The 17119-nt window shown below is 40.7% G+C and overlaps 1 protein-coding gene across 1 annotated transcript in view; it reads left to right on the top strand.

The window, feature by feature from the left end:
* The window catches only part of LOC126456357 (ATP-binding cassette sub-family C member 4-like), a 246976-nt gene that overhangs the window by 146904 nt on the left and 82953 nt on the right, over window positions 1–17119 (top strand). Inside the window, exon 13 of the mRNA XM_050092111.1 lies at window positions 12510–12660. Within this exon, the coding sequence (XP_049948068.1) occupies window positions 12510–12660 (151 nt within the window). The remainder of the gene's footprint in view (window positions 1–12509; window positions 12661–17119) is intronic.

Raw genomic sequence — 17119 nt, 5'->3', positions numbered from 1 at the left:
CGCAGCTGTGACTTATACGAAGTTGGAACGAGCAGATATTCTCAATTGAGGTGATCAACGAATCACAATCAGACACCTCGCTCCTCCACTGCACGTCTCTGTTGGCATTGCTGACACACTCGTCCGCGAGTTTGGGTACACAAAAGTGTGTACATTTTGAATTTCTCGCTGCCTAACAGAAGTCCATAGACAGCAACAGAGAACCATCTGCACGGAATTCATTGCTTGTTACAAGTCTGATGGTGAAAATTTTTTGTCGAAAATCGGTCACAGGTGATAGTAGTAGGGAGATGCCCTTATCACTCCAATTTTGATATCAAATTGAAATGCAACTAAATTAAACTGATCAATCGGTCAACCCGCACACCCTGCCCCGCCCCCAACCACACCCATCCCCGCCCCAGACCACGCCCGCCCCCACCCCTAGATGACATCACGTGTTTTTCTCAGCCTGCACGTACGCCCCAGCCCCCCACCCGCTCCCCTCTCCCCCTACTCTAACCTACCCTGTTTGTTGTTGTTGTTGTTATGGTCTTAAGTCCTGAGACTGGTTTGATGCAGCTCTCCATGCTACTCTATCTTGTGCAAGCTTCTTCATCTCTCAGTACGTACTGCAGCCTACATCCTTCTGAATCTGCTTAGTGTATTCATCTCTTGGTCTCCCTCTACGATTTTTAGCCTCCACGCTGCCCTCCAATACTAAATTGGTGATCCCTTGCTGCCTCAGAACATGTCCTACCAACCGATCCCCTCTTCAAGTTGTGCCACAAACTCCTCTACTCCCCAACCCTATTCAGCACCTCCTCATTAGTTATGTGATCTACCCATCTAATCTTCAGCATTCTTCTGTAGCACCACATTTCGAATGCTTCTATTCTCTTCTTGTCTAAACTATTTATCGTCCATGTTTCACTTCTGTACATGGCTACACTCCATACAAATACTTTCAGAAACGACTTCCTGACACTTAAATCTATACTCGATGTTAACAAATTTCTCTTCTTCAGAAAGGCTTTCCTTGCCATTGCCAGTCTACATTTTATATCCTCTCTACTTCGACCATCATCAGTTACTTTGCTCCCCAAATAGCGAAACTCCTTTACTACTTTAAGTGTCTTATTTCCAAATCTACTTCCCTCAGCATCACCCTACTTAATTCGACTACATTCCATTATCCTCGTTTTGCTTTTGTTGATGTTCATCTTATATCCTCCTTTCAAAAAACTGTCCATTCCGTTCAACTGCTCTTCCAAGTCCTTTGCTGTCTCTGACAGAATTACAATGTCATCGGCGAACCTCAAAGTTTTTATTTCTTCTCCATGGATTTTAATACCTACTCCAAATTTTTCTTTTGTTTCCTTTACTGCATGCTCAATATACAGATTGAATAGCATCGGGGGAAGGCTACAACCATGTCTCACACCCTTCAAAACCACTGCTTCCCTTTCATGCCCCTCGACTCTTATTACTGCCATCTGGTTTCTGTACAAATTGTAAATAGCCTTTCGCTCCCTGTATTTTACCCCTGCCACCTTTAGAATTTGAAAGAGAATATTCCAGTCAACATTGTCAAAAGCTTTCTCTAAGGCTACAAATGCTAGAAACGAAGGTTTGCCTTTCCTTAATCTTTCTTCTAAGATAAGTCGTAAGGTCAGTATTGCCTCACGTGTTCCAACATTTCTACGGAATCCAAACTGATCTTCCCCGAGGTCCGCTTCTACCAGTTTTTCCATTCGTGTGTAAAGAATTCGTGTTAGTATTTTGCAGCTGTGACTTATTAAACTGATAGTTCGGTAATTTTCTCATCTGTCAACACCTGCTTTCTTTGGGATTGGAATTATTATATTCTTCTTGAAGTCTGAGAGTATTTCGCCTGTCTCGTACATCTTGCTCACCAGATGGTGGAGTTTTGTCAGGACTGGCTCTCCCAAGGCCGTCAGTAGTTCTAATGGAATGTTGTCTACTCCCGGGGCCTTGTTTCGACTCAGGTCTTTCAGTGCTCTGTCAAACTCTTCACGCAGTATCGTATCTCCCATTTCATCTTCATCTACATCCTCTTCCATTTGCATAATATTGTCCTCAAGTACATCGCCATTGTATAGACCCTCTATATACTCCTTCCACCTTTCTGCTTTCCCTTCTTTGCTTAGAACTGGGTTTCCATCTGAGCTCTTGATATTTATACAAGTGGTTCCCCTTTCTCCAAAGGTCTCTTTAATTTTCCTGTAGGCAGTATCGATCTTACCCCTAGTGAGATAAACCTCTACATCCTTACATTTGTCCTCTAGCCATGCCTGCTTAGCCATTTTTCACTTCCTGTCGATCTCATTTTTGAGATTTTGTATTCCTTGTTGCCTGCTTCTGTTGCTGTATTTTTATATTTTCTCCCTTCATCAGTTAAATTCAATATTTCTTCTGTTACCCAAGGATTTCTACTAGCCCTCGTCTTTTTACCTACTGGAACAAACACTGGTAGCAGTTACTTCTGTAAAATATCTGGGAGTATGCGTGCGGAACGATTTGAAATGGAATGATCATATAAAATTAATTGTTAGTAAGGCGGGTATCAGGTTGAGATTCATTGCGAGAGTCCTTAGAAAATGTACTCCATCAACAAAGGAGGTGGCTTACAAAATACTCGTTCGACCTGTTGTTGTTGTTGTTGTTGTGGTCTTCAGTCCTATTAGCAGGAATTTCGAATTTTGTCGGGAATTTTTTTGTCCTATGGCTGTGCTGGCATTCCACCCCAGCCCTCACCCAGGAATTGACAGGAAATTAACATTGGAAGTTCCCTTTCCGGGTCTCGAAACCTGGTCCTCCTGGATAGAAAGTCCAAGTGCACCCACCAACACATGGAAACTGTTCAGATGCAGGAGAGGAAGGTTAAGTTAACGTACTTTATTTATTTTCACCAGGAAAATGAAGTAAAGGCAGGTCGTAATTAGGTAATTAAACATAAAACCGCGCAAGGGGTAGCTACATGGTCTGAGGACCATTCCCACAGTTCATGCGGCCGCGCCCATCGGAGGTTGGAGTCCGCCCATAGGCATGGGTTCGTATGTTGTATTTGGTGTAAGTTAGTTTTAAGTTAGATTAAATAGTGTGTAAGCCTAGGGACGAATGACCTCAGTAGTTTGGCCTCACTGGAATTTGCCACAAATTTCCAATTTAAACGTAAAGATTGGGCCTAATTACACAACTATATGCATAGTGCTACACAAAGACGCATAAAATCGCAATCCAACTCAAAAACTGACGATGCCATACAACTGGAGTCATCCTGCTGGAAAAAAATTCGCAATGCCACTCGAAACTAGCAGCAGACACACTCAAACTGTACCCTTCACCTACAAGCTGGTAGGAAAAAGGCCTGGGATGTAACATACTATATTTATTCTTTTTGGTGGGAGATGCTGATCAACTGATGAGATGCTGGTGTTGGACAAAGAGCAGTTTAAAAAGTGCATTACCTATGACTACACAGTATCTACTGTTGTTTGACGTCAGAGTTCGCTACAGACGCCTACTCACAAACCACCCTGCAGCCAAGGTAACCGAAACCAATACATGATACCGTAACTCATGGAAAAAATGCGTCACAGTTCTAATTACACTTTGAAATTGCCGTGAGAAAACCAGCACTCGTAATGAACGGGTCATAATGTAGCACATATACTGGAGAAAATCGTTGTCCTAAAAGACTGCAAAGTTGGCGGTAGTTGAACGTGCGTTCTCCTCGACGTACAACCACCAACTGCTGAAAATCGAGGCCCTCTTACACCCCGTCCGTCATGCCGTCAGGCTTTTCCTAACCACCAGCTGCTCCGCCGAACGCCTCGCGGTACGCGCTGGCTGCTGTCCGCACAAAGCTTTCCACCCTCTGCTGTTTTTCTGCCACCCCTCTGCGACCACTGGTCTTCAACCATCTAGCCGCCTAAAGGCGACGCTCCACCACCAACACAAAATCGTGTATTGTCAACTAAACAATAGGAGATAAAAAGATGGCTGAGTCAAGTGCAATTTGTTCGTCTAAAATATAGCGACAGCGCCCCCACACTTTGCCCCTATAGTTAGAGCACGTCCGTGTCTGGCAACCACCCCAGTAGACACGCCGCTCTCGCCTCCAGCAGCCTGCCATTTTTCAATGGTGAACAATCGGCTGCTTGCGAAACAGGAAGCCTTCCGCCTAAAGCAGCTGCAGCCTCACACTGCAGTGTCTTCAGTACAATGCGGGCATTGTTGGGTGTTCAGCTACACATACAATAGAGAGCAGTTCCCGCATCCCTCAGAACAAAACCATGATAAATGATAGCTATCCCCCAACTGTGGCCTGTTTGTCTAAAGGAACAGCTGTGACCTCTTAGGGAAGTCGACCATCACGCCTTTCAGCGCACTGGGCATTTGTATTTAACATCAATGCGAATCCTACGATAAAGCAACTATTAAAAACGCAAAACACAATAATGATAATAATAATAAATGTCCTCTTTCACGAAAACAGGCACAGTCCATTTTCTTTTAGTTTTATGGATATGCACAGAATACTGTTTTAGCTTCGTGTGTTCCTACACAAAATAAATGAGTCATTTTGTTGTCTACTCTAATCCAAAATTTTATCTTAGTGAGCATGAGCAGAAAAAAAAGACTCAAATAATAATGATCTACAAGTGAACAAAGTCAGGAATAGATACGATTGATAAGATGCCTAGACATTATTCAGTGAAATGTGGAACAAGAAGGTGGTCATTTGTTGCATTTTTTATATACTAGATTTAGCTTTCCTCAATGCTTACGCTCTATATTGTAAATTTTTACGTGATATGAGAAGTAAAAATTCAAAAAGAGAATTCCTCTCAGAACTATGAAAAGAACTAGCGAAACCTCACATTGAACGACGAATCCTGTCTCCCCAGTGCAGAACACAAAGCATTCGTTCAGCAATAATATCTTCAGGGTGCAAGGATCTTCTAAAGGGAAAACAACACGATAACCAGGAATTCCAAACCTGAAAAGAAAATGGAGTGATTCCTGTCAAAGGACAAGAAAGTGAATCAACAGTATGATGGGTGTCACAAGTTCGTCTGGAAAGAACACTATAAGTAGGCTGTTTATGTGTCTATATGTTGACAGTGCTTTGTAGCGCTCTGCGTTAATAATTCTGACAGCGATGTCCGCACTCTGTAAGAGACTCTGTGGCTGGTCGGACTAGCAGTTGGAGGTGAACCGCCAACAGTGGTGGAAGTAGGGAGTGAATAGCCAGCGTTGATGGAGATTAGAGGTTTGAAGTGTTAGCGCGAGCGGACGATCTGTACGTGTGTCCTTCATGGAAATGTAATTTGTCGACGATTATATAATTTTTGGAACTGGATGTTACGGTCGATAATATAAGTTTTGAAGTGGTTGTCACATTATTAAGGTAAATACAGTGTTTGCTCTGCAACAAAATCTTTCCTTTGCTAACCATATGCCTATTAGTAATTAGAGCCTTTATAAGTTAGAATGTTTTATTTAGGTGGCAGTATTGGTGCTTGCGGCATTTCTGTTGTTCGTGTAATGAAGATTCTCTGTGGGGTAAGTGACTTATTGTTAGGATTTCTTCTTATTCAGGGCCATTCTTTTGTATTAATTATTTGAAGTCAGGTTAATTATAAAGCAGTCAGATCGCGTTACGGTTGAATATTGTGGGTAATTAATGAATAGGAAAAGTTTGAGTTCTGTTTGTCAGGGCAGATTCTGTAGGTCAGATATGAAATGATAAAGACAAGCGAAGAGACAGTGCGTTCAGTTTAACTCAGCAGTGTAAGCAGGTTTACTTGCATTCAATTTCACTCAGCAGTTTAAGAACATTGACCAAGCATTGAACAGTTTAAGTAAAATCATGTTTAGAAGTTTCACTTTCTCGGTCATTTCAGTTTAAGTAAAAATTTAATTAAGAAGTTTCAACATGCTAGGATAAGTGTGTTGTGTAATGATAGTCCGTCATATGACACGGAGAGCGAGTAGGAGGAGTGTATTTCTAATAAAATTCCATTTAAATGATATTACAAATAATATTAATAATTTACAGTATGGTTATGTAGTGTGTGGGTTATGAATATTTTGTGATAAAATAATTTTTGGAACTAACTAAACTAAACTAAATATGTTTTCAAATTTCAAACAAAAGTAGTAAATAATTAGTACTTATATGTAACTTAATTATATTAAGAAATAATGGAGTTGAAATATCAACATCATGCATATGTTTCTCAATAAATTAAAATTAATTTTGTGGACAAGTTTAAAATTTTATAGCTATAAAGTTGCTTGAATTACTTTGGGGTCAAAAAAGACTCCAGGCATACAATATATTTTTCCAGTGGTGATGCCATGCGAGGGTTAATCAGTTATAGCAGTCCTTGTAATAGTACCTCCTTTAAGACTTCAATGCGTCTCTCTCTTTCTCGGTATATCGAAAAAAAAAAATTACCGTCTGCGTGTTGTCACTGAGCATATTGCATATACCGTATCGATCCATTGGAGGTGGAGGCCAGTGCTCGGAGTCCTTTGCGCAGATCTGCACTAATTTTTGTCGTCTGTACTGGAGGAAGACTATATCCAGGAAACAATCATACGAAAGGCATCCTGTATTGTTCCCTCATAAGCAGTGTAAATATCTTTAATTCCCTTTACGGCAATCACAGTTTTCCGTGTCAAATCCATACCTTCCCTTACGGCAGGACATAATCATTTTCTTTGCACATGTCGGAACATCCACATACTTTATAAGACTGCTGAACAAGGCGAATCTATCACGCATCCCCTACTACTGCTAGTAGTAGTACTACTAAGTATAATACTTCACCAATAACTGAATGCTGGCAACTGAGTGAAAATGAGCTATGGGTGGACATGTCTCATACGTTTTAATTTAATTTTATCCATATTTTGCAGCTTAAAACATGACTGTATTCAAAACATTGGAGGTATGAATTAAACAACGCCTTCAGTCAGAACGTTTTCGTGTTTTATTAACTACACGATGCATTTCGGACCCTGTGGGTCCATCGTCAGATGTAATTTGTCTTAAGACATGTTTTATTTCTTCTCCTTAATGAGATGAATGCATATTCCTGTCACGAAAAGGTTTAAAGTTAGCTTATGAATTTCGTAAGTCGAACGCGGAAAATATATGCAAAATAGTGGAAAATGAACAGTGTAAACTTACCACATAATCCAAGGAAGGCATTTTTAACGTTTTAGCACCGGAAAAACGACGGAGGAAAGAATGTTTGCCGGTGTTAAAACGTTAAAAATGCTTTCCTTGGATTATGTGGTAAGTTTACACTGTTCATTTTATACTATTTTGCACATATTTTTTGCGTTTGACTTACGAAATTCATAACCTAACATTAAACCTTTTCGTGACAGGAATATGCATTTCACCTCTTTTAAGAGAAGAAATAAAATATGTATTGAGACAAATGACACTTGACGATGGACCCACAGGATCCGAAATGCATAGTGTAGTTTATAAATCACGAAAAAGCTGTGACTGAAGGCATTGCTTAATTCATACCTCAAAAGTTTTTCTTCAGAGTGGTCTTAGAAACAGAAACCTAACTGTCTTCGACAGATGTTAAAAACACGATCGCTACGGCCGTGCTAATACCATGTGGTTTTGGTTCTACAGGGGCTCACAAGTATCACTAACAATATCCATGTTAAAAACTATAAAAACCATATAAATCGAGGTATGGCATTACTACCAAATGAAGCGGTTTTCCCACACAAATACCTCGACATTGAATACAGGTGGTAATCGCAGGAGTGTGTACTAATAGAACGACAATGCTGTTACACGTCACTGATGGTGTACGTTCGTAATAAAATCACTGACTTTAGAAAGTGATTCAGCTAAGGAACATGGCATGGAGACAGGCATTTGCAACCCTCACATGTCACCACTAGATATTTCTCCAGTATTTTTGACGATTTCTGTTTCAATGCCTCTTCAAGGGTTCTGCGATGTATCCACTGGGTTATAGGCGATGATTGATTGAGAATGATTGTGTTGATTGAGTTTGGAGAAATGAACAATAGCTTTTCAGATCTCTAGTATTACTCTTTCTGGTGAAAATGCTGTCTGCGATTTGGGATCAAGTCTTTCCATTCAATCACTTCCACGCATTGGATCCTAGTGAGGTCTTTTAATGATTACAGCCACTACTGAATCACATTCATGGCACTCTCATACCTTGAAACGAATCACCTTTTTCGAAAATATCTGTTAAAATTCTAACAGGGTTTTATATAGTCCCTATGCATCTTGTAACTTGTCCTCACACTCTGCCCCGCCAACCATGTAGCTTTGCTCATGTGATGGTCCCAATTTATGTCGAAACTGAGCAGAAGTCAGAGAGAGCTACCTCTACCACATTCTGCAACCTGTGTAGAAACAGAGTGAGCTGAGCTAATGCTGTAGGACCTTGTTTTCACGTGTAAAGTCAGCGCCAAACGAAGCCTTCTCCTGCACTGTGAGGTAATATAAAAGACTGTACAAACAGTTACAGTGGTGTTTGTTATTGGGAAAATTAGGAGGAGTCAATATCGTACAGGTACTGCAGTCCAAAGTAGATTCGTGCTACTCTGGGTCCATTCACATCTGTCATGCAAATATTCTATCATCGTTCAAAAATGGTTCAAATGGCTCTGAACACTATGGGACTCAACTTCTGAGGTCATTAGCCCCCTAGAACTTAGAACTAGTTAAACCTAACTAACCTAAGGACATCACACACATCCATGCCCGAGGCAAGATTCGAACCTGCGACCGTAGCAGTCTCGCGGTTCCAGACTGCAGCGCCTAGAACCGCACGGCCACTTTGGCCGGCTCTATCATCGTTATTCTGTACCATCCAACAGAGAAAAATTGCGAACTATAAAAGCTCCGCTAACTTCATCCAATAGATTCTCACAGCATCTCTCTCTTCTGATATATCGAAAACAATTACCATCTGCATGCTGGCATCGAGCATATGAGGCGATCCTATTAAATATACAGATATTGATCCATTGGAGCAGGCAGCCAGTGCAGTGATCGACGTTGCTTGCACAAAGCAATGTAATGTTTCAGTGCCTGTACTGTATGAGGACCATCTTCCACAGATTATCAGTCGCAATAGAGGATCCCTGTTTGATTCATAGGCTCTCACAGAAAACTAGACATTGCACAGTGTAAATGATATTGTTTCTGCTGCTCTGATAACACAGGAACACACACACACACACACACACACACACACACACACACACACACACACACACACACACTTAGTGATTGAAAGACAGTCACAACGTAAGGGAACTGTAAGATTTTGGGGGCATTGAGGATCGTTTCGAAACTGCTGTCTGAAGTATGAGCCTGCAGTCGCTTTAGGTGGAAGGCTTCCTGTTTCGCAAGCAGCCGACTTTTGAAAAAGCCATCTGAATCATTGTCCGGAATTTTTTTGGGCTTGTAGGTGCGACGGGGAGGGGCGTGTCTACTGGGGTTGGTCGCCAGACGCGGATGCGCTCTGACTGTGGGGACGAAGTGTGGGGGCTCTTTCGCTATATTTTAGACGAACAAATTGCACTTGACTTAGCTATTCCTTTATCTCTTATTGTTTAGTGGGCTATACACGCTTTTGTGTTGGTATAGGAGCGTCAATTTAAGGCGGCCGGATGGTGGAAGGCCAGCGGTCACAGACGGGTGCCAGAAAACAGCAAAGGGCGGAAAGTCTTGTGGGAACAGTGGCCAGCATGTGCCACGAGCCATTCGGTGGTGCAGCTGGCATTTTGAAAAATACTGTGTGCTCCCCATAGGTGAATTGTGGGAGGGAGGCGGGGGGGGGGGGGGGGGGGGGAGGGGCAGGCGTGACAAACGGGATATATGAGGGCCTCGATTTTCGGCAGTTTAAGATTGTACATTGAGGAGGGTGCCAGTTCAACTATCGCTCCCTTTACCCTCTTTTAGGACAACGATTTTTCCCAGTACATGTGCTGCATTATGACCCATTGATTACAAGTGCTGGTTTTTTCACTCCAGTTTCGAAGTGTAATTAAAATTGTGACGCATCTTTTTCCATCAGTTACAGTATCGTGTATTGGCTTCAATTACCTGGGCGGCAGGATGGTTTGTGAGTAGGCGTCTGCAGTGAACTCTGACGTCAAAGAATGATAGATACTGTGTGCTCACAGGTAATATACTTTTTAAACTCCTCTCTGTCCAATACCAGCATCAACGTCAACTAAACATATCTCCCGCCAAAAAGAATAAAGACAGGACCTTACATCCCAGCCTTTTTTCATGACAGCTTATAGGTGAAGGGTCGAGTTTGAGTGTATCTGTCACTTGTTTCACGTGGTATTGCGAATTTTTTTCCAGCAGGATAACACCAGCTGTATAGCATCGTCAGTTTTTGAGTTTATTGCGATTTTATGCGTACTTGTGTAGCGCTATGCATATAGTTGTGTAATTAGGCCAGATCTTTAAGATAAATTACGCAATTAGAACCTATCTGTACTTCATCTTCCTGACCAAAATAAATATCGTACACTAACCTAACCTTCCTCTCCTGCTTCTCGACAGTTTCCATGTGTTGGGGAGTGCACTTGGGCTTTCCATCCAGTAGAGTCATTGTTCGAGTCCAGGAAAGGGCGCTGCAATTTTTAATTTCCCTTCAAGTTGAAGTGCCTCTGATGGTATAACTGTTTTAGGTGGCTGGAATTGGACTTTCCATCCAGGAGGACCATGGTTCAATCCCAGAAAGGGTACTACCAATTTTAATTTCCTACCAATTCCTGGGTGGGGGTGGGGTGCGATTCCAATATAGCCCTGGGACAAAGAAATTCCCAGCAAAATTCGAAATTCCCACTAACAGGATAGGTTAGGGGTTGGGGATGGGGCTGGGGCCCACGTGCAGGTTTGGAAAAAAGGAGCATCACCTGGGGGTAGGGGTGGGCTTGGTCGGGCATTGGGGTGGGCGTGGAATTTGATTAACTGTTAAATTTAATTAATTTGCATACTAATTTGATATTTAAATTGGACTCAGAGCCCCATTTCCCTACTACTGGTGATAAAAAATATGTTCATCACTTGAGACCAGAAACAATATGGCAATCCATGAAGCGGCGCTACCCCGCCTTTGCCCTAAAGGAGAAGTTGAAAGCGAAAGCGCACCTTCAGGCAGTGAAGTCTTGCCGACTGTCTTCTGTGAATCTGAATAGGATTTTCCGTTTGATGTGCTGCTTCAAATTGCAACGAACTTTGCGGTATAGTGTGCTATTTTCAGGAAATTAAGGAAACGACTTCAGTGTGTTTGTCTCTAGAAAAATACAAATGAGCTTCTCTTTCTCCAAGAAAACGCAATGCCTCATACAAGTCTGTGCACATGAGAGGAGCTCAGAAAAATAACACAAGTCTTCGAACCCAAAAGGAGCTCAGAAAACTTCTTTGGACTGTTCTTCCTCATCCACTGTACAGCTCAGGTCTCGCACCCTTCAGACTTCCATCTATTTGGGCCAATAAATGATGCAGTCCAGTGGAAGCGGTACGTCGATGTTGGGGAAATTATTAATGCAGCAAGACGTTGGGTCCGACGGCGACCAGTGAAGTGGTAACATGAGGGCATAGAGGAAGAGGAGATCAATGTTTAACACACTGTCGGCAGCCATGTCACTGGGGATGGAGCACACACTCGGGTGAGGGTAGGGGGGAGAATGAAAGGAACCCTTCCCGCTTTGCATTACGCGATTTAGGCAAATCACGTAACACCTAAATCAGGTTGGCAAGACACGGGTTTGACCCATCGTCCTCTCAAATGTGAGTCCTGTGTGCTGACCTCTGCGCCACCGTGCTCGGTACGCGGCATGGAGTCCCTCCGAGTAGTGTTGCCCAAGGCCGTCGCATTGAAGAGAGATTAGGTAGAAAAATAGGGTTTTGTAGCCAAAGAGTGGGGAATTATATAGTGTACTGTAATCTTGAATGAAACCAACTTGCTTTCAAAAAAGAAAAGCAAATGTGTTGCAATATTTATTGAACGCCCGTCGCAATTCTGCTCTAACGAAAATCAACATTGTTGGAAAATATAATTCCCTTGTAACTGCACAAGTTTTGATCTGCTGTTATGAATGCGGATATTAATATCAACGAATTTTTATTATTAGAAATAAATATCTTGCTGTTGACTAACAAGCACGTAGTTCGCTATCTAGCTATAAAGTTTTCGATTTGCGCAATTGTCACCTAATATATCCTCCGAATGTTGAGTTTCATTAGACTACTCTAATGAAAAATGAACGCACAGATTTTTGTTAGAAAGCGGATAATTTAAGTAAATTTTGGCCTTGTTCCTAAGTAAAGATTGTAGTTTTGGCTACATGCAAACATCTTATGACAAATGAGATGCAATGATTTTCCACCTTGTACGCTAATTGAGAAATTCCACTCTATATAACCAAAGAAGTGTAAAATTATTTTGCTATTGCAGATTTACCTGGGGCTCTGTGGAATTATAGCCTTGGTACTCGTTGTAAATTACGTTCTAGTCGTACCGATGGCCCTTATTGGAGCACTGTTCGTGTATATGTCTAGACTTTTCATGACGACAGCAACAAGCATCAAGAGACTTGAGGGTATCCGTAAGTACATCTCCAGCAAGTGTATGAGAAAAACTTTTACCAGCCTTTTGCGAAAATTCCTTAACCAAAATAAGAAAAGAAGTATGAAAAATTTTCGTTTTTGAGTTTTCAATGGAATAAATTTTTTGAAAAGATTCAAGTCATAAAACCCTAACAAACGTTGCAAATATTCTCTGTTTGCTTCTATACGTGTATGCACTAGCTCGATCACCAAAACTAAACAAAAGTTTTGTTCTTTGGGGCCTAAAATGCAAAAAGTCTTCTAATGACTTGATTATTATCAATATCAGCAAGCTACACTGCTCGTCATATGGTTTTTATTTTATAAACCACTCACGATGAGCTCAGGACCGCCTGAATGACAATGTATCAGTGATATTACATGTTTACATAATTATCGCTGTAAGTGATATGCAGAAATATTTACTTTTATAGGTTTGGTTCTAATTATGTTTTTGTCTGGAACTTTTTTGTTTTACTTGAGATATTTATGTTATATTTATATTTTTTGTGATAATTTTGTTACTGTCCATGATTTGTGATGTTTTCTTGTTGTTACGTCTCTGTTGTGTACTCTTCATGTTGTTATCGCTGTTACTATTGATATGTATTACTTAGCGTCTCTGATTTATTACCTCACAATTTTTTACTTCATAATGCAAGTAAAGTTTCGGATGTACTTTTTGTGCTTTAGGTTTTTTCGTTTTTCAAGGAAATAGAGATATATTCAACTGCATAAAGCAACCCCACAAATTTACTGAATGAACAAACTACATAAAGCACATAAAATACGTAGAAACTTTATTCACATTATAAAACAGGAATAACGCCTTGAAGAGTATACAACAAATACATAACACCAAGAACACATCACAAATCATAGACAACAACAAAGTTATTATGAAATAATAAAAATATAAGATAAAAATATCAAGCAAAACTAAAGCAAATTCCAGGGAAAACATGATTAGAACGAAACTTATAAAAATAAAAAACAACCGAATTTCCACACATCACTTACTTATAATGGTAACTACGTAAATATGTAATATCGCTGATCCACTGTCATACAAACCATCAAGAGAAAAACAGCACAATAAAAACCGACTAAGTCAGATATACGCCTCCAGGATACATCTAAGGAGAAATTAATAATTCTAAAAAAAAACAGGACATGGCAGTAACGATATTACCTGAAAGGTAAAAACACCAAACAAATGTATTATAACTTTTCTGATCGTAGTTACAGACCATTTCATTAAGACCAACAATTACTTATGTAGTTACAGAGCACCTGATGATGGCAGTATTCCGAAACAGGGTCATTGTGAGTGATGTATAAAATAAAACCATTTGAAGAGCAGTGTAGATGGATGATATACATAATAATAATGAACAAAAATAGGATGATTCGACCATCTTCTGCTTGGGCACGTGTTTTCATACACTAATGCACTATCGCAGCATCACAGTTTGCAGGGCACTACATGTAAATAATATCACGTAGTTTACGAATTAAATAACCTGCCATGTTTAAATGGGACACTTATCATGAGCAAACCTAACTCTAATATTAAATATAAATATTTTTCGAGAGCAACAAATTACCATTCATGACACAGTAAGTGTATCAGCACTTTAGTGCTATAGGTAATATCATTCGATTATATAATGAAACTTACTTTAATTAGTGTGTACAAAATACAGGTATTGGATGTTACCTCGAGAAATGTTGTACGACAACTCTCACTATTAATTAAAAAAAGAGGGATTTCCAAATATTTATTTGGGTTTGAAGAGAGCCCTCCCAAAATTAATAAATATATTTTTATAAATAAATATTTTTCTGAGAAACCAAGTATATTGAGACCATAGTATAAAATGTTTTTATTTATTTTTTCATCATAGACTACACAGCCTGACAATAACAGTGAAGCACCAAAAGGGGTGAGGGGGAGGAAGATAAATGAAACTTCAGGGGCTCAGAGAAAGTGTGATGTTATTTCAGTGATTTCAAAATCGGGTCAAATGTAAAAAGAATTTCACAGTATGAGCCCACTTATGAGTATGACGTTGCATTCCTTCTGGCCCGGATGAGTGCACTGATTCCATTTGGAATGGTGTCAGTAAGCCATTGTATCCTCTCCTGAGATAAGTTGTGCCCCAACTGTTGTAACAGGCCCTTGATGTACTGGATTCTGGCTCCTGAGCTGGTCTTATACATGTTCCATCACGAACTGCTCTGGGGATCTTGCTGGCCACAGGAGTAGGGTGTCAGAGAGAGTATAAGAACTTTATCTCAAGGTCACATCCGGTGTCAGCTTACACTGCCAATCAATTGGGCTTGTTAATAAGAACCCCCACTCCCAACCCTCCCACACATGGTGAACCAACCCTATGCCCGTGCATATTGGGCAATTATGCAACTAATAAATTGCGGGAAAATAATGCCGGCAAGTGTAGAGGCCACCCATCATGACATGTGTTCCCCTTGCCTCTGGGGCAATTGTGGGTATTGGGAAAGAAACTTCTCCCCTCCCATTCTCTCTGAAGGCTAATAAGAATCAAGCTCCCACCTCCCTCTTTTATAAGTAGAGCAATTTCGTGAGCCTCATCATTCGAGGTCTGTGCACCACAGTGAGAGGATCATCAAATGCAGAGTTGTTTTACTTAAAAAATGGCACTAGATATTACCGTAATTTACGAGGTAAGACACTTTTACAGTACAGTGTGTGACTGTGACGTGGCTTAATTACCACAATTCAAGCTCATCAAGGCATATCATGCAAAATAGCGGTTAATATTAACATAATTTATGAGGTAAGACATTTTTTCACTAGCACAGCTGTGTTAGTATAATGACCTCACAGCATATTACACAAAATAATGGTGAATACTAATATAATTCATGAAGCAAGACACTTTGACTGTACATTATGTGACTGAGGCGATACTGAATTGCTGTAAATTAATGATGTCATGACATTTTCTATAAGCACTCCATCATATAATCACCTCCCAGTGCTGTTTACAACTAATTGACCAATACTCTCCATATACCTACAGTTCCATTCTAACATCTATGCAAATATGTTAGTTTAAACGTTTAACAATTACTGCAGCAGATTATTTTAATAAAATACAGCAAAATCCTGCATTAAAAAATTTCCACAAAGGATTGTTTAACAACAAATATACTCCTGCTAGCTACCTTCTGCAAGCACACCAATGGATGACTGCATCTCTCCATTGCTATTTACAATTCATTTTTCAAGAAGATACAATCATAAATACAAGACGGAGCAATTATCACAAAGCAATATTTAAACAAATTACGTGGAAGTCTCTTCTAAACAGTTAGCACAGTGTGATATTCTAACAAATACAATGATATCTTATTTTAAACAGCTAGCACACTGCAACAAATAAACTCCTGTTACGAGGAATTTGAGCCACGATTTAGTGTTAAGAACGACAACGTCACTGTAAGATTGCCTGAGATGAATGAGACACAATAGAATTATAAAAAAAATGCCATGTGAAGGCGCAGCTAACATCACCACAAAGTCTACCACTGCCACTCTGCACAAGGAAGCACAACTGTTCACACCTTTGTGCCTGACATACAAGTATCATAACAGGTTCCAGTTGAGGAACCGCAGCTTGTAGGAGGCATCACAGTGGCAAGACGTAACTTCTTCCCAAAGAAGATGAACATCCCGTCCACACCCTGGTCGATCTCTTTTGCACATACCTAAGACTGTGGAGGTCACGCGCCCCAGCGCCACCAGCTGAGCGAGAGAGATTCCTTCACTGGCTATTAAGTGTAGTCCCACTCACGAAAGATAGCAATCAGTATATCGTTGCTGGCAGAACCGCAGAGTTAAAGCGCCATCACTGGAGAGTATTAGCCCATATTCTTCAGTGGTGGCACTTTATCCCTGTGAGTCTTCCAGCTATGACCTCCCGAATGCTATCTTTCATGCGTGAGACGATGATAAATAGCCGGTAAAGTCATTTCACTTGCTCAGCTGGTTGCAGCGACTCTGGAGCTTATAACTTCCGGTCTTGTCTCCAGAATGTGAAATGCTTGGTCGTTATTGATAGGTCCACAGAGAGTAGGGAGGACATGGAAGGCTAGTCCCTCACGGCAGGAAGACTTCAGCGAGTTTTACATCTTGCTTTTGTATTGCCTGCAAGAAGCTGAGGTTCGCAAAAAAAAAAAAAAAAATGTTCAAATATGTGTGAAATCTTATGGGACTTAACTGCTAAGGTCATCAGTCCCTAAGCTTACACTGTACTTAACCTAAATTATCCTAAGAACAAACACATACACCCATGCCCGAGGGAGGACTCGAACCTCCGCCGGGACCAGCCGCACAGTCCATAACTGCAGCTCCTCAGACCGCTTGGCTAATCCCGCGCGGCGAGGTTCGCCAGATGGAAGCTGTTATGATAC

Source organism: Schistocerca serialis, chromosome 2 (assembly GCF_023864345.2).
Source record: "Schistocerca serialis cubense isolate TAMUIC-IGC-003099 chromosome 2, iqSchSeri2.2, whole genome shotgun sequence".
Classification (NCBI taxonomy): domain Eukaryota; kingdom Metazoa; phylum Arthropoda; class Insecta; order Orthoptera; family Acrididae; genus Schistocerca; species Schistocerca serialis.
This window is presented reverse-complemented; position numbering and strand designations above follow the sequence as displayed.